Consider the following 27,193-nt stretch of genomic DNA (forward strand, 5'->3'; position numbering starts at 1 on the left):
GTATTCACAGTCATGGGTGAAAATTTTTCAAATTATTAAAACCAACAATAACAAAAATCCTTGTATACGCAGAGGAATATTAGATAAGAGAGGATGACACCCAGGAAATGTAAATCTTCCTAATTATTCTTAAATGGCACACCGATCTCTATCCTCCTGAAAAGAAACATTTCCTGCTATTCAATGTGTATAATCCCCTTCTTAATTTGATATAAATACTTCCAAGAAAGACATTTGTTCTCTTTAAACTCATCCGTCTTAATTGCGGATGTTGTCAAGATGTTTTTTAAGATGTTCGTCAAGCTGTACAGAGTTTCTTGTTAGCTAACAAATAAGCAGTCGAGGCAAAATTCTCTTACTCTTTCCTCAAAAATTAATAACTTTAATAGTTCTGTGAATGTGTTTCTGAACATGGTCACACAGGTTTGCAACAAAGTGAGCATCAGCTGGGGTGAGTGTAGCGAGATTCTTCCACCTTCCTCTTCAAATTGTGGATTAGCTCTCAACAATTCAGTATAAATTAATATTTTTTGTTTGTTTCTGGAGATTGTGTTTTCCCACTTTAGAAACAAGCTGGCCAACCAGATTAAAAAAAAAAAAATAATTACTGAAATAATCCCTGAAAAAATTACGCAGCGGGCTTGAACTGGTTTGTATTGAAATGCAGGTTCTTTGTTTTCATGGCAAAGCATTAAGATTTCAGGAATCTTATAATTTCTGATTTTTCAGAGTGCTAATTGTTTTATTTGGCTAAAATATATGCACTGAACAGACCCCTTTTTTTCCTTGCAAGTCATGATTTGAGATAAGATGAAAGTGAGAATTCAAATTAAATGATGTCAAATGATAATGACCTAATTAAACCTAACCTGCCGTTTAGCTTTCAAAGGAATACAGGTAACTGGCGCTATAGAATGTAGAACTGATCAAACTTTCCAAAAGGGTATTCCACAGTATATGTTCCATATTTTTTCTTCCAGTTCAGATATGAAAAACAAACAAATGCTCCCCCCTCCAACCCCGACAACATTTGCATTTGTTAGGGATGTGCTCTTGTGTATCGTATTCCCACATGTCCTTCTAAAACCTCTCCACCTTTCTGACAGTTGGTCAACACAGTGAATCACATTTATTTGGCCTAAATTGAGTGGAAAACTACTTCACTTAACGAAGGCCTGAGACTTAAAAATAGGCATTTTTAATTCTAAATGTTTTGCTTAATAAATGGTACCAAATAAGTGTAATTTGTAAGACTGACATTTAATCTTCGATCCTTTATGTTGGTACTCAGGAAACATCTTTTAGACAGTGCTCTATCATGAAAACTTGGTGTACAGAAGGGGTTTGCACTGGTTTTTATTAGAGAACTTGAGGCCAAAAGTAGTAAGAAAAAGCAGAATACTGGAATAAAAGAGCAAAACCAGCTTGCAGTAGAATCCTGCTTGAACTTTTAAATGTAGTGTTAAAATAAAAATAGAGTCTGGATGTGTTGGGCTGCACTAAATGTAAGAAAGTTCATTTGCTCCTCCTACCGTTATTGTATTTTAAATGTCAAGCTGACCAAAGAAAATTGCCTTGAAGCAGTCCAAGGTTTACGTATTAATTGGAAAAAGTGCACGATCATAATTTTAGATAGCTAAATCCTAAGCAGTATCTACACATTGAGGTAAGACAATCAATCTTTGCATAAGGGCTCCTAATTCTGCTGACTAACATTATATTATTAAGTACATTAAGCCATTTGTAGTCAGGCAAAACGATGAGGCAAAATATGCTTGATTTTAAATTCACAGTAATTGGCCATAGCGGGCTTTGCACTAGTTTAACTCAACCAATTCATGAATAAGACAATTTATTGGAGCCAGGTGAGAATCCAGTATGGTTATGGGCAGCTGGTGTAGCAGGATCAGTAGATGCAAGTCATGCTCCTGTTCATGATGGGCTGCTGCCATTGCCTAAAAAAGTCCTTGGTGAGGCTGCAGAGCGCAAAGCAGCCGTGCTCATGGAAGAGGACATGCAGCCATCAGCAACAAGTTCTGGCACGAATGTTTCTACTAGAGATCTGGCCTGAAGTGCAGCTTTAGAACAAGCCTAAATAAATGGGGTTGGTTTACAGTAGGTTTTTATATCTCTCTTATCCCTTCTTTTTCAAGAACCTCTGGTGACAACTCCAAAACTTCATGCATTAGCCATAAAGAAACATTTTGGTTTCAATCGCAGGCTGAACACGTTGTTCTGTCATCCTTGTGGATAATTCCCATACGTGAAAATTTATAGAATTTGCATTGATAGAAAAAATCTTAGTGAAACTGATGTTCATTGATGTAGAATTATGTTGTATGGTGATTCAACAGCAAAATTGCCTTTCAATAGCTCCTTCGAGAATGTGCCTAGGTTAATCTATATATTACACTATATAAATGCAATTCCTTTCACATTTATAAGAGAATGTTTCCTTTAGCAACTCAGAACCATGTGCTTCATAAAAAAAAAAAAGGAAAATTAGTTTTGTTCCTTCCATGATATTGATGTTCATATAGTTTACAACAAATAGCAAAAATGAGAAGTTACCTAGAAACAGCACAGGAGACGCATTCATATTTAAATGTAACTTTAATCAATTACCATGATTATGTTTAATTGTATTTGAGATAATAGTACACAAACACTACCCAACCCAAGTGTAAATACGCTCCTTGCAACAGCAGTTAGAGTAGTACTTAGCCTAACGTGTGATCTTTCAAGTGGCTGAGTGGAAGAATTTTTATGTTTAGTTGGCCTAAGTGACTGTTCTTTTAATCCTCTGCTCTACTTTCACTGTGGAGCTTAGCATTCCCACTGATAGATACCAATCTTTATATCTCTGTTCCCAATCTCTAGAGTCTCCTAGGTTATACTACAGATAATATTTTTACAAGCTGTTACATGTTCCCTATGATAACTGCCTGAAACCTTCCATACTGTACATTCAGATGTATTTATTTACAAATATCAGATGTATTTATTTACAAATATTTGGTCTTTTATGAGTCAATCCTTCCTTTTTTTTTTTTTTTTTCTAGTTAGAGATGTACAAATTTTTCCTGACTCTATGCATTGCTCTGAAGATGAAGGAATTAAACTGCATCCTCAAAGTTTATGTTGGGGGGTTTTCAACATATCTAGTAGTGTTTGTGACGAGCTACCGTGCTTTTCATGAGCAATAATTAGTGGCAGAAGAAAGTAAGTGATGTTACAGAACAGTTGTGTTCTTTTCTGTAACAGTTATGTTAGGGAATTTTATCATTTTGCAAAGGCTTTTCATAATTAAAGAAAACACAGTTAAGAGGTGCTTGTTAGGAAGCTGACTGGGGAAAAATTTTCTTTTAAAAAATTTTAGCAGTAATAGCCTACTGAGATAATGGGTGTAAAAATGTAATATGGAATTATATATTGTTAAGGATGACATCCTTGCTAAATAGCTTATTGTTAAAAGTACAGCCTGAAGTCCATATACTTCAATGTTAATGAATACATTCACTCTTTAATAAAAAGCTTATTTTGTGTGCCTTTGCTTGTGCCGGAATGAGCTGAAAACCAACGTTAACGTCCCTTTCTGTGTTTCAGACATAACTCCTTCTCTTTTGCACCTGCTGTTCTGTTCTGCCAATTGCCACTTAATGCTGGTAATAAATATATATATATATATAATATATATATTATATATATATAAGCCTTTTGTATGTGACCATGTTTTCATGTGAGTGTCCTTTCCAGCATAGTCACTGAAATGAAGTTGAATATTATATATATATATAAAAGATGCTTTTCTTTTACATCTCTTAAGACTCTTATTGGCTGTCACTGCCAGTTGGGGTTATTTCCCCTCAAATTTATAATTTTTTTTCTTTCCTTTTCATATGGTTAAGTTTAATCCAAAGTTATCGTTACTGTGTTACTATTCAGAAAATTGATGCTGATGGTGGTACTGGTAAGGGACAACGGGTTAGGAAAGACTATTTCATTGGCAGCAGGAGGGGAAATTACCTGATCTCTTTACCATGGGGGGAAAAACACAGCCCCAAATTCAGTTATCAGATAGGCAGACAAATGCCTAGTACTGTGGTGATTAGAGAAGCTTAGGTACCATATGCAGCGGGGTAATTAGATGTATTACTCATGGGTTTGTTGAAACAAACAATGAAAAAATTGTTGATGTCTACTCAACTAGATCTATCTGTGGAATGTGTGGGACAGAAGTAGCTGTTAGGTTTGTGTGGGATGATGTTGCTGCTCTCTGTTCTTCTGACAAAAAATCCAGATCAGTAGAAGGAATACGGAGATGGTTTCTGTTCCTGGCAAATCCTGGGAGAAAGCCAGTACTTGCTTCTAGTTTGACCAAAGGTGGTTTCTGGAAAGGTTCTCTTTTGCCATGTCTAGAATTCTGCCTCTGAACGGGCTATTTAAATTAGCAAGCTTTATTGTCATGGGAAGGTCCCCAGTGATGAAATTCTAAAATAAAATTAAATATGATTGTGTGCCAGCATAGCACAGTACCCTTTTAATGCATGGAATATGCTCTACTGAAGAGTAATATCTCCCCCACCCAGCCCAAATGGATGAGGTGGTGCTTCTCTAGTGGCAGATACACCATGTATATGACCATCAAAAGACAGCATTGAATTTCATTTTAGTTGAACAATAAGTTGAAAGCTCAGTCAATTGATATTAAAAAAAAAACAACAAAAACCCCCAAAAAACCCCACAAAACCAAAAGAAACAAAGCAACCTTTGAACAAACTCCTTCAAGTCTCCCACAATTTGTTTGTAATAATGCAATTGAACTCTTCTATTTTTTAGGATAGCTTTCTTTCCTATATTTTTATGCAAAAGGTAGTCAGTAGAAACTGTGCTCTGTTAAGGGAATGGATCTTGACTGCGGATGAAATACAGGCTTTGCCTTATCAGCCTCTGTATAATGGGTAGGGGTTAGGTGGACTACAAAGCAGGTCAGAAACTGGCTGGACTTCTGGACTTCAAGAGTAGTGGTCAAAGATTTATGGCCACTAATTGCCAGGGCCGTTCTACAGGGCTTGCTGTCAAGCTGATGTTGTTCAATATCTTGTCATTGGTTTGTGCAATGGGGTGAAATGCACCCTCAGTAAATTCTCATCAGATGGAGTACTCTGATGGCATGATACAGGCTGGGCACAGACTGTCTGGGCACTGCTCTGCAGAAGGACATGAGAGTCCTAGTGGACAACAAATTGAATGTGAAGTTGGAGAGCAACATGGTGGCAAAGAAGGCCAAGCTCATAGTGAGCTGCTTTGGTGGGTTTAGCATAAGCCTAAACAGAGGGTCATGGCAAGTCATTCTTCCCCTCTAATCAGTAGCTGTAAGACCACATCTGCAGTACCGAGTCCTATTGGAGGCTCATGACTAAACAAGACGTTGCTGTACTGGAATGAGTCCTTATCTTAGGTTGAAGTTGGCCCTGCTTTGATGAGGGGCTAGGCTAGAGACCTCCAGAGGTCCTTTTTGGCCAAAATTAACTTCTGATGATATATGTAACAACCTGATTTTTGAATTTTAAGTTGGCAAAGGAGATTTTATACAGTGTGTGAAATGTGCAAAATAAGCAGCCTAAATAAAAAAGCACCATTCAGGGAATACTCTCTTCTGTCTTTGAGTGAGAATTTATAGATGCTCTATATTTACAATCTCTGCAGTGTTTTCTCCGCTCTTCATAATGTTGGCATGACTGCAATTGAATGGTGGAGGTGTGGCTATTGATGCCCTTGTGTGATTCTTTCAAATCTACATTTCAAGTTATTTCAGAACTGAAACAATTGGCAAACTCAAATGGAAAGACTGAAACAGTTTTTTCCTTCCGCCTGTGTCCTTGCACTGATTCTGGAGGTTGTCATCACCATGAAATGGGTGGCTGAAGACACAATGTGCCAGCATCTGAAAATTCATGATCAGAAATGTTATTTTGTTCAAACTCTGTAATTCAACCCTATCTTTTTCCAAACTGGATACCTGAGTGTGTGCTTATTGGCTGATTAAGGGTAAAAAATGGTGGGAAAAGAAAATAAAAAGTAGAGTGGTCTGGTCTCTTCTGGTCTGTCTCAGATCATACTGCTTTGTAAAGTTATGATTTGATTTAAATAGATTTGTTTTGGATAAGGATTGAAATAACATGGCAATAATAATGGCTTTAACCCGTCCACATTTTGCCTTAAAGAAGTTTGTACAGTAGTCTTGGAAAAAAAAAATTTCTTCATTTTCTTGGTAGTAATTTTAAATAATTTTCTTCATTTCCCCAGTTATTTTTTAGTTAAAAAAAAATGACTTGAAGAATAAGTTAATTTCATTATTCTTCATGCTATTGGAAATAGAGCTCCCAGAAAATTAAATAATATCCATTTTGGGGGGATTTTGATTTAACCTGTTGTATAAATAGAGTGGAAGATTGTTTGCTTCTGTTTCCTGCTCTTCTTTATGGGAAAGGTTTTCATTAAAAAAAGATATATTACTTGTTACAGAGAAACGAGAGTACTAACTCGCTGCATATGTCTGAAGTATTTTGCTTCCTTCGCTTCCAGTGCTTTACATTAACTGAAACTGAAACTCCTGGGAATCCTTTTCCTTAGGTTTTTAGTGATGTAGAGGATTGGTTTAAATGCTTTTTAGGGGAGCTCACAAACAATACCGTTACCCTAGGGGTAGTCTTCCAGGCTCCATCAACAGCTAATGGAGCGCACTCCCAGGCGCGCCAGCTTCTCCTCCTTGGCTAGTGGAAGCCTGCCTATGATAAACTTAAATATAGTGCTACCTGCCTTTATAGTTCCCTGCTATCTTAGTTTAATATCCAGGTAAGGATTATTTAAATCCTCTTATGTTATTTTCCCTAATACAGTATCTTGGACATCAGAAAAAAAAAACAGGCAAAGGTAGATAATATTAAAACTTTTATTCTAGATTCAATATCTATTACGGTAGGCAATAAAAGTTTTGTTTTTTTTTTTCCTCTTCAACATAAATAACCCCAGAATTAGTTCGAAAAAGCTGTAGAACCTTGCTAAGTAAATTAAGTAAATTGTAATCTCTCTTTTTATTTATTTATTTATTTTTAAATATTTTTTTTTATTTTTTTATTTTCTCCTAGCCAGTACAACTCTTGGCTGCTTTGCGGTTGAGTTCCTTTAAGAACTGAATCTCAAATAACGCTGCCTTTCAGATTGTTAACAGATATTTAAACCAAAAAGATGTGTCAAGAAGACGGTATGTTAAATATCAACAAAAAATTTACCTTTGTAAAATATGTGCTGTTGATAGCGACAAGTCTCATACAAACCCAGCAATACGGCACAAAGTACCCTAACCCCAGGGGTTTCACAAGTAGCGTGTTCTATTCTTACTCTAGTGTGGTGTGCCCTCATGTGGTTAAATGAAAGATCTTCCTTGAATGAGTCGGACACCTTTTGAATTTATTGTCTGTTCTACTAAAGAACTGGGAGAAATAAGGACTATTAGCTAAATGCAAGGTAGATGCCAAGTAGATTTGGGGTATTTTTTTTAATGGTACAGCTCTCAGAGGATTTGGTACGTGGAGATGAGTACAAATATGCCAGCTTTTGGTTCTGATTCAACAACAGATGCGTGCGTTTTCCTTGTCTTGTGTTCTGAGAGCTTGAGGATCCGCTTACCAGTATTTAGGAGAAGGTGGCTTCATTTCTGCTTGGTTAATACCGATAACTCTGCATATGAAAGTGTCAACTTGTTTGTTGATTTTTCTCCTGCATAATATATATTACCAGTAGTCTTTTACTTTCGATACCATTTGGGTACCACAAGACTTACTTCTGAGCTAATAACACATAGCTAGCTACTCCACATGTCTCACACCACGCATGTTATGCATTTGTAAGCTCCACTATAAGTTCTGTATTCAGTTTTGGAAGGAATTACAGTAATGACCTGTTATTTTTTATTTCTCACGTAGATTGCTAGCAGCTTTTCTTGAGGCCTTTATATCTTTACAGCAAATTGCATATGATAATGAGTTTTCTTGTATTTAGGAAAGTAGTGTAACATTTTTTGCCCCAAATTAAAAATTGGCAAAACTGGAGAAAAAAAAAAAACAACAGGAAAATGCACTTATGGCATCGATGACATTTGCTGTTTTAATTAACAAGGAAAAGAACAGATGTCAGTAGGGGGGTTGAACGAGTAATAGCTTATTAACTGTGATAAGTTAGATAAATTGAAGTTACTGAATGCAAAAAAATTACTTCATCCTCAATTACTGATGAGTTGTTGTTAAGACCATTAGACACAACTGAAAGTTAACATTTCTGTCTGCTTTAAGGTCACTACCACTTAGTGTGTACTTAGTTATTAGCAGGTAGACTTTAGCTTTCGGGTTGTTTTTAGCTGAGCTAAGAGAAGCCTCATGTTTTGCTGCTTAAGGGAATGTTTTTTGAATTCTAGCCTGTTAACCTCTGGTGAGCAGGAAGATGATCATTTGGAGCTCACTAACTTGCCTTTACAGATTTTAAGTTCCCACATGGATATGCGATGTTGTCTCACTAGGACAATGGTAAACAAAAGGAAGATGGTCACAAGGTCACAAGCAGGAAGGATTGGTATCTCCAAACGTTGCTCCAGTTAAAAATCTATTGATGCTATATGAAACCGATAAGCATCCTTGATTTAGAGCTTTGAAAGACTCAAAGGTATGGAGATGCCGGGTCCTCTCAGGCACCCAGCTCCTGGGGAATAATTCATAAACCAAATTTATATGATTAGGCTCCCTGTTCAACACATGGAGAAGGGAGATGCTTAGGACTGAGATTTATAAGTTGGCAGGTTGGATACCTGGAACTTTTTGAAATTCTGTCCCTTTCTGAAACTTAGATGCTCAACTCTGAGCCCACAGAGGTGATTAATAGCAGGTTTGCTTAGAGCTAGTCTAAATCCTCCTTCAGGGTGAAAAAACGGTTCACCTTCTTATATAATATTCTAGATGTTAAGGTATTCCCCATGAAGGAAGAAGACTTGGTTCAATTCTCTCCCGAGCCTGAGGTGTACTTCAAACCCATGTTTCTTACCTGTCCCAAGACAATGCTGTTACCCACCAGTTCATAGTCTCATCTCTAAGCAACGTAAGGTAGTCATGCTGCAAAAATTATGCCATTAGGTGGGGAAGAATTCTTCATCTATCCATCTTAGTATAGTCATCAGCTATTTATGCATAATGAAGAAATAAATGACAGAAAATGTGTGTTTAACACTAATCATAAACTTGAATTTATGAAATGGTGCAATCTAGCTTGCTTGGTGGAACGTAAAAAACTGAAATAATGGGATTCTGTGTATTTTGTACTGTCTTTGGCAGTCACATTGACTGGGAGCAAGCCCTTTTGCGCAATTAGAAGAATCAGAGTGAATTAGATATAGAGGGGAAGATCTGAAAATTTGACTTGTATATTTTGCTTGCATTAAAGGCATTGAGCAGATTTTTTTTTAGGAGTCAGATTAAGCCAATAGTTTTGTCGAAGACTGTTTTCTCAAAAGCGATAGTAACCCAATGTGTAATCGGTCCAATTAAACACCTGCTCAAGCTTTTCTAGCTTGGCAAAAGCTGGAATTATCAAAATTCCTAACAAGATACTAGAAACCTGTGTTCAGGAAAGCAATTATGTAGTTCTTAGGATTGCAAAACCACAGAGACAGAGAGGATATCTTGTAATCTAAGTTGCTGTTGGTACTGCCAGTCCTATGAGATGGTCTTGGTCCCAGTGCTGTTACCAGTTGACCAGTGTCCACACCACAGTGCAGCACTGCCACAAATGGCATTAATTCTCATTCTTCTTGTCAGGCTTTGCACGGAGGTTGAATGAGCCGTAGCAATCGAAGTACTATTTATGTATTGTTAGGGCTTTTCCTGGGGTCATAGTCAAGGCAAGTTGTCTGGGTGGTGTGGGGAAGCTCAAGTCATGTACGTGAGCAAGGGAATCCATAGGAAACTCGAGGAATATAAATTTCCTATCTTTCATAAGTGGAATATTAACATAACCTCTTTCTCCTGTCTACCATGTAACTCTTTATATGATGGAGTTATAAGAAAATAATCCCAGAATCCCAGAATGGCAGGGGGTGGAAGGGACCTCAGGAGCTCACCCAGTCCCACCCCCCTGCTCAAGCAGGCTCACCCAGAGCAGGGGGCACAGGACAGCATCCAGGTGGGGGTTGAATATCTCCAGAGAAGGAGACTCCACAGTCCCCCTGGGCAGCCTGTTCAAAGCTGGAATTCATATTGGCCTTCTAAGTAGCATCACAGTAGTGTAGTGCCAATTAACAGTAGAACTTTGTCACAGAAAGAGGACTTTAACATTTTTGCTCATAATTTATTACAAATTAGAGGCAGAATATATTAGGGGAGATATTTTATTAGCTTAACTTATATTGATTCTTGTTTCAATTGTGGGAGAGTCAGTGAAAGCATATTGCAGATTTGTATGATCCATTGTATAAAAGATAATTTTTCAGGAAGATTTGTAGGGGGAAGATAAGCATGATGGGGGGGCAGGTTTAATTGGTTTTTTTTCTTCTTTTTGTAAACAGAAAAAGTAGTAGGAAATTCCAGAGAGAATTAATACGTGCTGAAGAACTTTAAAATAGTTGCTGAAGAACTTGAGAAGTGCCTTATATAATATTCATTCGCCTTGGCTAGGATATAAGCCTCTTCCTGGGGTGTGAAAACTGATAAGAAGAATATAAATTAACAGTAATGGTGTTGCTATCTCTAAATTGCATCCTAAAGGTACATCATGTAGACAGAATAGAAATATGCAAATTTGTTCAGGAATTTGTATTTGGCAGTGGAAACGTGAATCAGAGCAGCTCGCTGTCCCTCAAGCTAGGCTGGATGAAAATATATTGGCTCTAATCAGTGTTGCCTGAGTTATCGATGTACTTTGCATCCAAAAGGTAGGTGTGTCACTGGCATTTTTTAACATCCTAGCTAATAATTTATACATTAGAGAGAATAGTCTGCTTATTTATTGATTCTTCTAACCAGCAGGGGTTTGCAAACACTGAAGGGAACTGGAATGAGTATGAAAAGGCTGGGTTAAAACACCAGTATTTGGTGTGGGTAGTGAAAGTTATATTTGTCAAAGAAAATTCAACTATCTATATGTAATAGAAAAAGAATTTTGGTTTTATAAATTAGGTAGACAGCTGGTGCTAATTGTGCAGAGATAATTACAAGAGTTAATTATGTAAGCTGCTAGGAGAAAACTAACTTAGGATTTATGGACTAAGGACAGTGGCAAATTACTTGAGCTGATAGAGAACGTTGAAGAATGATTATTATCAAAAAATAAGAAGTGGTATTAAAGACTGAATCATGCTCAGCAGAACATGTTTGTTCACAATTATATTGGTGTAATAAGGAAAAGGACCCATTTTTTTACATAGTACTAGAGAATAAGCACAAATATGAAAAAACCAAGTTGCTGCTTCTCTATTTTGTATGTGAATGGAGAAATACGTTGTTGAAAATATTTTTGATGGTATCTTGGTCAATAATATCTTGTAGTTGGATTAAGATTACTTAATGAGCTACTGCTGAGAGCCATAACATAAAGTAAGTTTATGGTGTGCAGAGTCGGAATATATCAAGCAAAGTCCCATGTGGTTTTGCTCTGGTTCTGGATGGTCAAAGTGAAGAAGGTTACAAACACAGCGTTCAGGTCTGTTCCCTACTTCATTTTGAGCAAGGAATTGAATCTGATCTTCCTACACCCATGCCAGTGCTTTAACCCATGCCAGTGCTTTAACCCATAACACAATCTGTTTCTCTCACAAAGCATTTTGAAAGGTCTTTGTCTCATCCTGCTGCCAAAGGAAACAAAGAAAGAAACCCCAACCCTGAAACAGTTTGGAAAATGAAATTCTTGTTTTCCAGACAGCTGTTGTGATTTTTTTTTTTTTTTTTTTTTTTTTTTTTTTTTTTTTGTTGATGAAACAAACTTCTTTTGGAACCAGGAGGCCTTTGAAAAGCAACGCTGAAGGGAATACCATTAGTATAACCAGTGAGGCAATAAGGTAGTGCATTCGAGTAGAAGGGTAGCCTTATATATAGAAGCAAAAGGGCCTTTACACGAAAATGTCAGGGCTGCCTTTTTTCAGGTCATTGAGTGTTTCCAGCAGCTTGGTGATATATGAGTGTATGAGAAGAGAGGAGTAACTTGTAGCTGTTCACATTCAAGAAATGCCACTGGGAAGAACAAGCAATATTTACTTGAAAATAGAGGAGACATAGGGGAGAATAATGAAATTTCTTGCACGTAATTAATGAACTTTCAGAGAAACCCTTTTGCATTGATTTCACTTGTTGGAGCTAAACCAAAGTATTTGTGTGAATAGGTTTCATAACGTGCATGCTTGCATAGCCATGTTTGATTTACCTGCTTTGATTTATTAAAAACAAGCACACAGATAAATGCTGTCCACCCTCTGAAAAACCCTGACAGCCTCTGTCATTGATATTTAAAAATCATAAAATCACATAATCACAGAATTGGTTGGGTCAGAAGGGACCTTTAAAGATCATCTGGTCCAGTTCCCTTGCCATGCGTAGGGACATCTTCCACTAGGATCAGGTTGCTCAAAGCCCCATCCAACCAGATGTTGAATGCATCCAGTGGTGGGGCATCCACAACTTCTCTGGGCGACCTGTTCCAGTGTATCACCACCCTCATTGTAAAGAATTTCTTCCTTATAGCCAGTCTAAACCTACCCTGGTTTAGTTTAAAACCATTACCCCTTGTCCTGTCACAGCTGGCCCTGCTAAAAAGGTTCTCCCCATCTTTCCTATGGGCCCCCTTTAAGCACTGAAAGGCCACAATCAGGTCTCCCTGCAGCTTTCTCTTCTCCAGGCTGAACAGCCCCAACTCTCCCAACCTGTCCCCACAGCAGAGGAGCTCCAGCCCTCGGACCATCTCCATGGCCTCCTCTGGACTCGCTCCAAGAGGTCCACATTTGTCTTATCCTGGGGACCTCAGAGCTGGATGCAGGTGGGGTCTCGGCATAGCGAAGTAGAATCACCTCCCTCGACCTGCTGGCTGCACTGTTGATGCAACCCAGGATGAGATTGGCTTTCAAGGTTGCAAGTGCACATTGCTGGCTCATATCTAATTTATCACATACCAGTATCCCCAAGTCCTCCTCTGCAGGGCTGCTCTCAATCCTTTCTGTACTGAAAAAAATAATAACAGGGTGTTAGTCCTAGGTGAGTGATCAGTGACAAACCACAAGGATTAGTAGTATAATTAAAAAAAAAAATATCAATATTGTCCTCCAAAATTGTCAATACAAGTATATTTTGTCATGTGGTTATGGAAAATGTTGAGTAACTAATGCAATTCAAGCAGATATTGAGGAAAGTGTGGGGGGAAGTATTACAGTTCTTTCTTTTTTGGCCCATGCCTTTCAGAAATCTGTAGGGAACACAGTTTAATTCACAGAGCCAGGAATGTTTTTCTATGAGCTGTAGCTGCTGACTTGGGATTAATTTGATGAGTGTGTGATCCAGCTCTATCCCCTTTCACTTCTGGCATCCCTGCCCGCACATGACCTCTGCAATAGGGAAATCCATGCTAATAGAATTTTCTGCTTTTAGCAAAGACGTCCTCACCTTTCTTTTGTGCTGCTGGAGCTATGTAAGGAAGACTTAATTCGGGATGGGACTGAAGTATTAATTAGTGAAGTTCTGTTTTTCCAACAGAGATCTGTGCTAGAACTGTGTGAAGGTTCTTTAATAAAATAAGAGAGCAGGGCTCCCTAGTGTGATTACAAAGCCAGGATCATTATAGAGTTGCCAAATGAACTTATGGTAATTATCAAGTGATATATTTGATAATTGTACAGAATTTGGGGTGAGGTCTGCATTAATTAGTAACAGAAGCTGGTAGAGACATTCTTTCCTTTGTACTGGCTCAGGTGGGATAAAATATTTAAATATTTAAAATAAACCAGTTGGCTTTAAAGTCCTGCCAGAAAACTGAGCTATGGTCTTGTTTTTTCCTTTGGTTTTTTCTTTGTTTTTTCTTTGTTTTTTCTTTGTTTTTTCTTTGTTTTTTCTTTGTTTTTTCTTTGTTTTTTTCTTTGTTTTTTCTTTTCTTTTTTCTTTGTTTTTTTCTTTGTTTTTTCTTTGTTTTTTCTTTGTTTTTTCTTTGTTTTTTCTTTGTTTCTTCTTTGTTTCTTCTTTGTTTCTTCTTTGTTTCTTCTTTGTTTCTTCTTTGTTTCTTCTTTGTTTCTTCTTTGTTTCTTCTTTGTTTCTTCTTTGTTTCTTCTTTGTTTCTTCTTTGTTTCTTCTTTGTTTCTTCTTTGTTTCTTCTTTGTTTCTTCTTTGTTTCTTCTTTGTTTCTTCTTTGTTTCTTCTTTGTTTCTTCTTTGTTTTTTCTTTGTTTTTTCTTTGTTTTTTCTTTTTTCTTTGTTTCTTTTTTTCTCTTTTTTTTTTCTTTTTTTTTCTTTTTTTTTCTTTTTTTTTCTTTTTTTTTCTTTTTTTTTCTTTTTTTTTCTTTTTTTTTTGTTTTTTCTTTGTTTTTTCTTTGTTTTTTCTTTGTTTTTTCTTTGTTTTTTCTTTGTTTTTTCTTTGTTTTTTCTTTGTTTTTTCTTTGTTTTTTCTTTGTTTTTTCTTTGTTTTTTCTTTGTTTTTTCTTTGTTTTTTCTTTGTTTTTTCTTTGTTTTTTCTTTGTTTTTTCTTTGTTTTTTCTTTGTTTTTTCTTTGTTTTTTCTTTGTTTTTTCTTTGTTTTTTCTTTGTTTTTTCTTTGTTTTTTCTTTGTTTTTTCTTTGTTTTTTCTTTGTTTTTTCTTTGTTTTTTCTTTGTTTTTTTCTTTGTTTTTTCTTTGTTTTTTCTTTGTTTTTTCTTTGTTTTTTCTTTGTTTTTTCTTTGTTTTTTCTTTGTTTTTTCTTTGTTTTTTCTTTGTTTTTTCTTTGTTTTTTCTTTGTTTTTTCTTTGTTCTTTGTTTTTTCTTTTTTTTCTTTTTTTTCTTTTTTTTTCTTTTTTTTTCTTTTTTTTTCTTTTTTTTTCTTTTTTTTTCTTTTTTTTTTTTTTTGCAGATGCAGTTAAAATCTTCTGGGTAGACAGTTCTGAAAAACTCAAGTGTAGTGTTAATAAGATATATATTTGTTTTTCTTTTTATCATGCAATTTATATTAAGTTATATGCTGATATATGGCTTTTTTAAAGGGGGAAAGTAGCTAATATGCAGTGTTTCTTTCTGTCCCCCTCCCGGTATGGCTGACTTTTCTGAATAATACTTCTAATTTTGGATTTGACTGTTTTCATAGCATTTCAAATTTAATGCAATTTAAACGCAGCTGACACAAGGTGGGCCAAATTGCAAGGTTCCAGTTTTTGTGAACGGTTTTCTTCCTGTAAGGGCTGTGTATTATGCAGAACCCGACCTGTTAGTGGGAAGACTGGAATCCAGAATTGTCCTTTCCCAAGAGAATGTCCTAACCCCGCACTGGGAATGATTCCTCTCCTTGCTTACTGCCTTTTGGTCATATGAGGCTTCTGTCTCTTGCTGCATGATCATCCAACTTTCTTTGGAGAGAAGAAACCCCCACCATTCCAGTTAGCGTACAGGTCATTGATTATAGTACTTCCTTGGGAAGCGGGAGATCTCCTTTGCCTCAGGGGGGTCCAGACTTCTACTTTGCTTTGCTCTTTCTGTTAGGCTGTCTTATTAAAGTTTACAGAATATTTTAGGGGACCTTGAATAAAATATAAATTAAAATCACTGCGTTTGTACAAATCGTTGCACGAGTTTTTGCTTATATCCAGTTTGAAACTCTCGTTTCAACTCCTGCCTGTCTTCCTTGTATTGGAGACCCCAAAACTGGACATGATATTCAAGGTGGTAGCTTGCTGGCTATGAAGATTCCTCGGGTCCCTTGAAGCAGGTTTGCTCCCCAGCCAGTCAGTCCCTCCCCTGTCTTACTGCCAGGGGTTCCTCCTCTGCTGGTGCAGGACATCACACTTGTCCTTGTTGGCTTTTCTAGGGTTCCTCTGAGTGACAGCCCTCCCCTGAAGCGCATTGACTGATCCCCTCAGTCCATCACCTGCTGGCACCAGGTGATCTCTATCCCTAATATGGAGAGTAAATAATATAAAAATAAGTGCAGAGGGACACAACACATGCTCACTATAAAATTCTTTCAGTACAGTATGTCTGTGACCGTTTTCTCTGACTCAGCGCATAAGGAAGATGACCATGAATGAACACAGAATAAGGTGCTCGGCTTTCTAGGCGCAACAGGGACCATTGCAGTAAGGATTTGTAGGAAATTTTCTCCTGTTCTTTGGAAAATATTTACAGTTTGGAAAGAATGTATGCACTCTTTGTGTCTATTCTCAATGCTTTCTTTACTGTACATGTCACTTCAGTATCCCGAAACTTTCTCATTCGCTCAGAAATTCTAATTTAAAAAATTTGTAAAAGCTTTTAGACTTCTAGCTGTTCTCATAAGTTTGCATTAACTAGGTTTGTTATGCCAATTAATTTTTGAAATAATACATCGGGAGTAGTCAGTGTTGGCCTGTGTTGTTCTGGTTATGTTTGCTCCTATACTTAATAAATTATTTTTATTTATTAAGTATACTTGATAAAGTCATTGATAAATTCAGAATGTGGAGGTTTTCTGGAAGGACACGTATTTGGAAGGATATGTGCATATTATAATATGTGGCAGAGATTTCAATTTAGACTTTTGTTGAAAATCGCTGGAAGATGCATACATTAAATGAAATCTGGGTGCAGTGTGTGTTTTCTTTTTCTTTTCTCAAGGAAGGTAACCTCTAGTGTTTGCTTCTGGGCTGTCTCTGAAATGAATGAATAGTATTATTTTGATCAAATTAGTTTGGGACCCTGATTCAGCAAAATAATTAGTTTTATCTATTAAATTCATTTAAGTGGATGTGATATTGAATAATTTTCCAAGCGGATTGAAGCGTCTGGAAAAGAGGAATGAAATTAAATCATAAATAGGAGCCATGATGTGTACAAGGTCAGAGACTTGCGTGACAGTGCTGGGACTAGAATTGATGTTTTCTCTCTGCTGTCCTCATCTGCAGCACATGTTACAGCAGGAGATGTTAAGATGTTCCAGTGGTCCACACTGAAGGTTTTATCGTTCTTCCTTTTCTTTGTTGTTTCTATTAAAAAATACCTTTTCATTAACCTACATCAGTCTTTTCTTTGATCTTAGGGTCTTCTCCCCCTCCAAGAAATTTGTTTTCACGGAAAACCATTTTAGGTCTATCTTAAAGTTCCTGACATTTAAGTTGAATTTTTTTTTTTTTTAATAGAAATGTGACAAATTTAACTGCTGCTGCTGGTGTTCTCCTAACCTAGAGTATAAGAGAAAAAGAATTGTCCAGTCACCAGTCATTTTGACTACTGAAGTGGATTCTGTCAACAAAATCAGGAACTAGAGCATCTCCATTTGCTTTTAAATCTTACAAACAAGAAGTCCAGGGTTAGAAATATTTAGAAACCAGAAAGTAGGCTACTAGGGTTTCTTATAAGCCCATGAATATTTCCAGACAGGAATGTCCCCAATATGGCCTAATTATTGTACTAATCTCAGATTGCAGAACTACATTAAAATAGCTACATACCAGAAAAAAAAAAAAATAAATTGAGAATGGTAACCAGCGTAGTTATAAGAGGCATTCATTCATTTTCTTCTTACTGTATTCAATGGAATTTAAATGTATATAAAACTGATCTGAAAGTCCAGTTCAACTTTTCATTTTTATGTGAATGATCTTACCTGTGTGTGCCAGGTCACCTCCTTGTAAGCAAAATAAAATAAAGGAAGAAGAAACCCCCCAGCATCTGGATGCTGCTGTTCAGAAGATAGTGAGATGTTGCTGTTCATGTGTTCCGTGCTTGTAGATCTCCCTAGTTTAAAATGGATAAGCCTTTGCTTCAGATTTACCAGTCATTGAGGTACATTGGTAAACAGTGTCTCTAGCACCATTTGTGCTCTCCTGCTAGCACATCTTATATGATTTCATGATTATATTTGAGTCTGAGCTTTTGATGTGATAGAGGCTTTTTTATGGTTGGTTTTTTTGTGTTTTGTTCTTTTTTAATGCTAGAAACAAAACAAATAAAAAACCCAGCATCAATACTTTTATGAGGGAGTTGGGATCCAGGAGAGTCCACCATTTCCTTTTGGAAAAGGTGATTTCCTTTGCGGATGCTGCTTTCTACCTGTCTATTTTAAGAAGTGGTAGCAAAAGTCCCCGTCTTTTGTGGCAATCAGGAATTTCCTACGCGTTGTGCTACTTCTGGACCCGTAGCAGCTCAGTGAATTCACAAAGGTTTTAGGCCACTTTGGTTCCTCTTCCCCTCTAGGACCTGCGCACGTACATCTGCTCTGCACAGATTATATACAGAGATCCTTTACTGAGAAGATTCGATCACTGGTAGACACCTTTGAGTGATTTTTCTGTATTTCTGCATATAAGTCAGCATTCAACAAAGCAATTGTCCTATATTAAAAAAGCGTTAAAGAAAATGCAACTAAATAATTTATTTTAATTTATAAACATATTCATATATTTTGGGAAGTTCTGATAAACTTTCCTTATTGTTTTCTGGTGGTTTAGAATTGTTTGCCTTTCTGTAGCTGTCCCTAATTAGATGCCAATGTGCTAGAAAAGGCACTGTTTAAAGCTGGAAGAAATATTTGCTGTGAGCATACTTTCTTTAAAAGCAAACCACCCTCAGCTTTCTTCATAGAATCATAGAATGTTTTGGGTTGGAAAGGACCCTTAGAGGTCACCTAGTCCAACCCCCAAAAGGGTCCCTTTATCTTTTTTAAATGGATATAGATGTATTTTTTTGTCTGTTTCTCTTGTAAAAAATATACTATTAAGTTAATTTGAGAACTCCTTAGTTTTATTACAGGAATGGGGAGAGAAAGCTCTGAGTATGTGGGCCAAAATAGATCAATATTTATTTCTCAGCTCTTGATTTAATTGCACCTGTGATGTGTCCTTGCATCCACCTTAGAGCTTTCTGCATAAGGTGCCCATCTCCTAACTCATCCCTTCTTGGCATTCAGCAAACCGCTCTCCGTAGTCTGGGTTACAGACACCCGTACTTCACTCTGACTGTGTAAGAAAATCTGAATTTGATGTTTGTCCATACGCTTGCTTGAAAAAAAACCCCAAACATTGATAACTGATGACCAGCCAGCTCCCATTAAACAAAAGGCACCTAATTAAAATCAATGTATGTTCAATCAGTTACTATTTTTCCTCTGCAGATTACATGCTTACCCATTCAAGAAATGGATTTTTGCAGGGCTTGCCTGATACTTAGCGGTTTTAGGAGAAAGGCCTCTCTTGTCACTCGGTGCAGTTGGTGTAAATTAAATCAGGATATTTACTTTTCTGTCTAAGTACATTTTATTTAAAGTTGCCTGGAGATAACTGTTGTGTTATGAGGGCTGTACATAAAATGGTTTGTTGGTTCTGCTGAGGCTGTTGTTGTAGTAGTAAATCCAACACGTAGCAATGTCTTGTTAAAGAGCTCACACACATACACTAACTCTATGAATACATATTTATATGTACCTCCAAAACATTTTGGAGATGATCATAGTAAAATATTTACTCAGGATTCATTTTACTTAATTTGGCAACGTAATACCTATTTGTTCTCCATCTGGTTTTCTAGTTTCCCGTCCTCATCCATGACATCTCATTGACTGTCTATCTGTAGGCACAAATTTATTGTATTCTGCATATTCTGTGGTCCCTCTTCCTGTTCATCGACTGCATTAGTGCAGTACTTGGTGATGATCTTACAAGAGACGTGTAAGTTTTTTGTAGGTAGAGTTAGGTGAAAAGAATCTGGCCTGACAGTTAAATTGTGCACAGAAGGAGCAGACTTACAGTCCAGGAACACCGATTTTGATGATTTTTCAATGGGAAATTAATATTTTAGGGTACCCAAGGAAGTGCAATCCAGCTAATTTATTTGTCTTCACAGGACTTCAGCAGTTCTTCTGCCAGCTGCAATTTCTTTGTGTTTGCACTAGTTCAAGCATTTTTTTTTTTTTAGTTATTGACCCCTGCATCTATCTAATGGAGATCTCTGAAACAGTCTGATTTGACTTAATTTATTGACCACCTTTTCTTCAGATTTTTTTCTTCTCTATACTATCTGAACTGTTCTGGCACTCTAGTTCTAGTTTGTTCAATATGTCTAAATAATTAAGTTCCGACATTATTCTCTTCATCTTCAGGTCTCCTATGTGAATTTCAGCATCTGCTTACATGATTTTATTGCCTTCTGTATGTGAAAGCTTTTTGTAGTCATCCCGATGATGTGCCGGACAAATCCATTCAATGTGCTAAACCCGAGTTAGGTTACAGAGGTAGCCTCATTTGTTTATTTATAAAATTCAAAAATCCTTAAATAGACTGAAGATCGTCAGGAAATTTCATGAGGAATAATTACCATGTAAAACTAATAAAGAAAATGTTATTTCTTAATACAAATAGTGGAAAAACCCAGATGATGGAAGAATATTACCTTCCTGTAGCCAGGCAGGCTCCTTCCTGACAGCAAGCTCTGGAATGCATTTTTTCACCTGATACATCCATGCATATGCATATGGTGTTTTCAAACCCTGATTTTTTTTTTTTTTTTCCTTTTTTCTCTCCCCATCCCCAGTCTATAGCTTTCAGATGTGATTTAAACAAACAAACAAACAAACCCCTAGCTCACAGAGCAAAAAAATGTAGCACAAACAACATGACACAGGGCTCTTCAGTCAGGACTGTACTAAGCGCCTTGTCACGCTTCTTGTAATAGGGATGGGATGACAGTGAATTTTTACACTTTGTTTTGAAATAGAATCATAGAATCACAGAATCGTTTAGGTTGGGAAAGACCTTTAAGATCATCAAGTCCAACCATTCCCCTACCCCTGCCATCCCACCCCCAAACCCTGGCCCTCAGCACCGCCTCTGCCCGGCTGTTAAATCCCCCCAGGGCTGGGGACTCGACCCCTTCCCTGGGCAGCCCCTTCCAGCCCCTGACAGCCCCAAGGGGAAGGAATTGTTCCCCATGGCCAACCTCACCCTGCCCTGGCACAACTTGAGGCCGGTGCCCCTCGTCCCATCGCCCCTTCCCTGGGAGCAGAGCCCGACCCCCCCGGCTCCCCCCTCCTCTCAGGCAGTTGTAGGGAGCGATGAGGGCTCCCCTCAGCCTCCTCTTCTCTCTCTTGTGCTTTGTAGTGCTCTGTCTTTATTGCAAAGGCTTGGATTTTCTTACAGTGCCTTTCTGGGTTAGCACGCCGCGACGTCACTTCTGCTGCCCTGCTTTGCACCCTGCTTAGGGCGAGATGCACCCCCGAGCGTTATGGATCCCTTGCTGTTATCTCATGCGTTTAACACCTGCTGATATCCGATGTGGGGCTCCTGTTTTACAGAAAGGCGGCCTTGTCCTGGTGGTGGAGCATTGTAAGGTTTTTTTGGGTCCGGCAAAAAGCTGGGGTATATACACCGTGCTGTATCGTTAAGCTTCGTGGTTAAAGTTTCTAATCGGTTTATCGACAGCTTGATAAGGAATTCCTTTAGGGGATTCAACAAACGTGGAAGCAGATTTTTTTTATTTTTAAACCCTGGGGAGAAAGTGAGATCATTTGACTCTCTGCTGGTGTCTTATGCCAATAGATTATAAATATGCAGGAGCGATACTTGACGGGATAGTTCTAACCTGTGTCATCTTGGCAGCAGGAGCTATTCATTCCTTAATGTCCGGAAAACAGACACAATATTTGTGTCGCCAGCTGAATGCATCTGACAGTACTTATCGCAAGGGATGATTGCTTTGTGAATGGTTTCTGACCCGTATGTGTTAGGTTTTCATTTTCTGGGCTTATTCTTTTCTTTTTAAATGAAAAATGATGACAAAACCGGTCCTTTAGCACCAATGCCTTTCCATACCTGTTTCTTATCTTTTTCTCCTTCCCTGCTTGACTGTGATTTTGCTTAACACAGACTAAATAGAGGTTAAAAGAAAAACCTTTTTTGAGGTATGTCGCTGCCGTGCTTTGGATTTTAAACGTAAAAAATTATTTATTCAATACGTGTGACCACGATATCATTTCAAAGGTATAGAAAATGGTGGAGTTATTGAACTAGGCGTCCCTTTATTGTGCTCTTAAGAGTTGAAGAGTCCTTCCAACTGACAAACCCTTGCTTTTCTTTCCCAAAGGTGACAACCCTTGTTAACACAAGCAATAAAGGACCATCCGGCAAAAAGAAAGGGCGCTCTAAGAAGGCTCATGTCTTGGCTGCTTCAGTAGAGCAGGCCACGCAAAACTTTCTAGAGAAAGGAGATCAAATTGCTAAAGAGAGCCAGGACCTCAAGGAGGAATTGGTCGCTGCTGTAGAGGATGTACGCAAACAAGGTACGTGGACCAAAATGCTTCACCGGGTGACTTCTATTTGCTGCTTTTCAAGATTTCTTCCAAAACAAGTGTATCAGCTGCTCTGGTAATGGAGTTAAAACTATGTCCTGTGTTACAGCATATCTGTGATATGCCATATATATTCAAATAGCGATCCCTTTGTGAATAGCCATGTATATAAAGAATGTTCTGAATGTTCTAACGTTGGTAAAAAACAGTGGCTTTTTTTTTCCTGTTCTATCACAAAATAGCAAACTCAAATATTACTCAGCAGCCGTGCTGCCCAGTGCCAAAGCTTATTGTTTGGTGTCCCACTTGCTTTTTTTATCTGCTGTGTAACAAAATGACATGGTTCTTCACTTTGCCAAATTTGAGCAGTGCTTTAGAGCCAGTGGATGCAAATGTACAATTAGGATTATGGTGCATACAGTGCTGGACAATCTAACAATTGTCAATCAAATAGTACAGCAGTATGGAATTTCTTGTGGTTTCAGGTATATATTGAGATATATACAAAGGTTATCAAAGTCTGAAAATATACAGATATATATAATATACAGCAATACATACACATAATATACAGCAATATTAAACCCAGGATTTTTTTCTGGGCGATGGTGATAACAAGATAAATATAAACATTAGTTTGCATACTGCATAGGTTAAACTGCAAGTTTCAGGATACGCAGTGTTACAGAAAATTGCCTGGTTGGGCATTGGACTCAGGTGTGGGATAATAACATTTTCTTTACTGGCAGAAATAATCCTGGTTTTGCTTGATGTAATATTTGAAGTTTAAATTGGTCTTATAAGAAAACTGCTTTCAAATAAGGCTTTGCAATTTTAGAAATATCATGGACATTCATAATATCATGGATGTCTTCTGACAGTTTTCCTTCAAAAGGTAAAATGTGTGTCAGATGCTTTCATATTTACATGTGTAGTAGGGGAAAAATATGTTTTCAATATATGCTTATAACAAAACTTTTCCCTTTTATTGACTTTGATTGTAATTATCTTTTATTGCAGCAAAATTAAGTACCCTTTAGGTTTTTTTCCATTGTAAATCCTATAATCTAAAGATACCATCTGCCAGCATCATCAGTCCTGGGTTTCAGAACGAGACTGGCAGATCTCCAGCTGAGCTTTTGAAAGGAGTCTAAAGGATTTAGGTATAAAATTCTGATTTTCGGTGAGTTAGGCCCCCGGCACTCACATGATGTTTTTTTCAGTTAATGAAAATTGGACTCGAATGATCATAGGAGCAGGCAGGGTTCAAATCCTGTACACATATATGGTGATTTGTGAGTATGCCAGTCTGTTCTATCCTGAGGCTGTTTCTTCCTCCTCTCCACTACGTATATATTTAGTTTCACTGTTTTCCCATTCCTATGTGTTGATTTTTTTTTTCTTTTAATATTGAATTGCCAGTACATCATAATAAGTCAAGTATTTGCTGTATACTCTACGTACAGTGTTATGCCAGTATTCAGGTGGGGAGGGTGGGGTTGGGTGTTTTAGTTGTTTTGGGGGGGTTTTTTGGTTTTGTTTTTGGGTTGGTTTTTTTTTATTATTATTTTTACTATTTTTTTTTTTTATTTATTTAGAATTATGATGCTCATGCCTGGTTGTTCTGGCAGGCATCTTCATCTGTTAACTACTTCAGCCTCCGTTGCTTCCATTACTTATTTTGTATGGCAAGTTGTAGTACAGCATCTTCAGCACTGACGCGAGTGCCCTTTGGGGCTGCGATGCTGACTCAGTTTTGCTTGCTTCTCCCAAGGACCCTTCTCCTGGGTTTAAGTCATCGGCCTAAACTGTTGCATGCTCTCTGATCTAGGCAAATATACCACGTTCATTAACATGGTATCAGAGCTGCTTAAAATCTTTATGATTAGAGCTTTATATTAGTTAACCGATTTCTTTGTAGATTTTTGCTTTGTAAAGCTAGAGGCATCTGAGAGGATTTGCTGTGGAGAGTTTTGGTTTCCTTCTTGATTGAATTTCTGACTTTTTAATTGATGATAAGCCCTTTATTCTTTTTTTTTTTTTTTTTTTTTAATCTGTATTTAAAAAGCTCAACAATGACGCAGGAAGCAGAGAGAAAAAAAGATCTTACACAGTATTACACAGAACGATACAGGCGTTCATCTTTTGTCAACACTGCAGGCGAGGAAAAAAGTCTGTCAGAAAAGTGGAGCAGCTTTTTTGGGTCTGTACAACATGAGCCCATACTTAGGAGAACAGGAGGCACCAAACACCGTTATCTTAAGGGCGGAAGTAATGAGGATAGAAGCAGTCTGTTTGCAGTGGTGTCCAGCGACAGGACTAGGGGCAATGGGTGCAAACTGAAACATAGGAGGTTTCAGTTGAATATGAGAAAAAACTTCTTTACTCTAAGGGTGACAGAGCACTGGAACAGGCTGCCCAGGGAGGCTGTGGAGTCTCCTTCTCTGGAGATATTCAAGGCCCGCCTGGACGAAGTCCTGTGTAGAATGCTCCAGGAGAGCCTGCTTTAGCAGGGGGGTTGGACTAGATGATCTCCCGAGGTCCCTTCCAACCCTTGCCATTCTGGGATTCTGTGATTAGCACACACGAGCTGTGGAAAGTAGACCGGCCTTGGAGCAATGTGAAACGATAGGTGTAGCTTAGTGACATAAAGAGCTGGATTAATGAACTGAGGCCGTGTTTTGCCAGTTGATATTTCTGGCAAAATTCCAGCTTGGATAATTACACCGGCAACCTAAACATGTCTCCTGCAGTTACAGCTGGCTCTGGTGTGCTCCTCGTTTCCTGCCCTGCATTCCTCTATACTGTTTATGCTACTATAGGCAATCGTTGCAATCATCCTGGAGACAGTTGTTTTCCATCAGTAGGTATCAAACGAATGTACTGTGGTGTTTGCAAAATCCTTTGGAATGAAGGTGAATGCAGAGAATACATAGCTTTAAGATGCTTGTTACTTTAATGACGCGGAAGGGTAAAATATATTTGGATAGCTCTACAAAACTCTGGTGTTCAACAGTTTTGACTTGCCAAGTTGAGTTCTAAAAAAACCAACCAAGAGCAAGAAGATAGATTTTTTTTTTTTTTTTTAATATGGTTTGGTTTTTTTTTTTCATTTCTTGTAATTTTATGAAAAGGAGAAAATATTTTATGCATAAAGCTCATAACTGTGTATTTATGAGTCTATGTATGTATCCAATAATAATTCCATAATAGGAGTACTTTGGCTTCGTAGGTCTTAATAATACCAACACAGTGGAAATAAGCTTTAGTTTAAACCATCTAAGTGGAATTATCCAATTGCTATGTCACTGAATACCTTGTTGTACGGGTATTTATTCCCATTCTGTCAGAGCTGTGTAAAAGATCTCCCAGGTGAGGGACAGATGAGACCTGGGAAATCCTGATGTTTGTCATTCATGTTGTCTTATGTTAGAGGTGAGGGAAAGCAGTCTTCTGCATATGGAAATTTGGTGAGGAGTGAGATGGTTTTGTCTATTTTTTTTTGTTGTTGTTGTTATAGTAACCCTAAGAAAACTGCAAAGCCTGAGAAGTGCAGGGAAGTGAAGAAGAACTCACAGAAATAAGAAATACAGCCTGGGGAGGGGACCAGAGGCATATGTTCTCATAGCATAGGTGTTGAAATACAACTGGTCTTTTTATTGATCATTAGAGAAGAAGGAAATTCCCTGTGGAGGAGACATTCAGGATTGATTCACACAAAAATCTACAAAGAACTGCTGGCCCATTGGGCTCAGGTCTGATTAAATTTATTAAGCAACAGTCTGGGGTGCTGAGGAAAGCAAGACAAGGAAATAGATTATGTACATTTATTCTGTCTGTTAAATGACTTTGCAATGTCTATCTTGTAAGTATGTGCTAGCGACTGCCTGATTTTGATATAATTTTCCTAGAAGTTCTCTGGCATATAGCTAAAAATTCCATTACACCCATGATCTAGTCTAGCAGCTGGTTGGTGTGTTTTAAATTTTTGCTTTTCAAGCAGGGTAGATCCAACTTCACACCATAATCTGGAATTGATGCTTCAATAAAGGGACAGAAAACAGCTGATGATGGTTTTTTACGTTTGAAGACAGTGTAAAGTTGAGGTAGACTTAATTTTTTGTTCATGCAGGTTTATGCACATTGCATAGAAAGAATATGATACGATCCTTCTACTCCGTGACTGTCAGTAAGCACAAAAGTATGTGTTGATACCAGACACACAAAAATGACTTTAACTTTCTTGTTAACTTGTTTCTTCTGCGATGGAATATACTAAAAAGTAATGTTTTTAATGCTTTACTTTAATGCTTTTAACTACTTGGTTTTTAAAACTTTTAAAATGAAGATTTTAAACTCAACCCTGTGAAAGGTCTTCTTCCTCACTGTTCCTTCCTGTCTTTGGTTACCTTGGGAGCAAAGCAGGGAATCTTGGGTGGTGAGAGCAAACTCCAAAACCATAGAACATACGCAAGATGCTGGTTGTTTTTATAATAGTGTATAATGCTATTTAAGCTCTTGTGATTTCAAAGACAGCAGGATGACAAGGGGAGAGACACATTCTGTCTTGATATTTGTAATGTTCCATACACAGTCACTTACAACTGTCTCAGTTTTGTGTTCCTGGAGACTGCCGAACTCTTAGCCAAATGCACGGCATCCTTTGAGTCTTAAAACAG

General features: G+C 37.5%; 1 protein-coding gene across 4 annotated transcripts in view; it reads left to right on the top strand.

Annotated features, from left to right (window-relative positions):
• The window catches only part of LOC104131806 (catenin alpha-2), a 468,889-nt gene that overhangs the window by 25,313 nt on the left and 416,383 nt on the right, over positions 1-27,193 (top strand). For all 4 annotated transcript variants that reach the window (XM_009645015.2, XM_009645023.2, XM_009645031.2 and 1 more), the window contains exon 2: positions 22,310-22,505. In XM_009645015.2, coding sequence (XP_009643310.1) covers positions 22,310-22,505 — 196 coding nt within the window. The remainder of the gene's footprint in view (positions 1-22,309; positions 22,506-27,193) is intronic.

Source organism: Egretta garzetta, unplaced genomic scaffold, assembly GCF_000687185.1.
Source record: "Egretta garzetta isolate BGI_Z169 unplaced genomic scaffold, ASM68718v1 scaffold570, whole genome shotgun sequence".
NCBI lineage: Eukaryota > Metazoa > Chordata > Aves > Pelecaniformes > Ardeidae > Egretta > Egretta garzetta.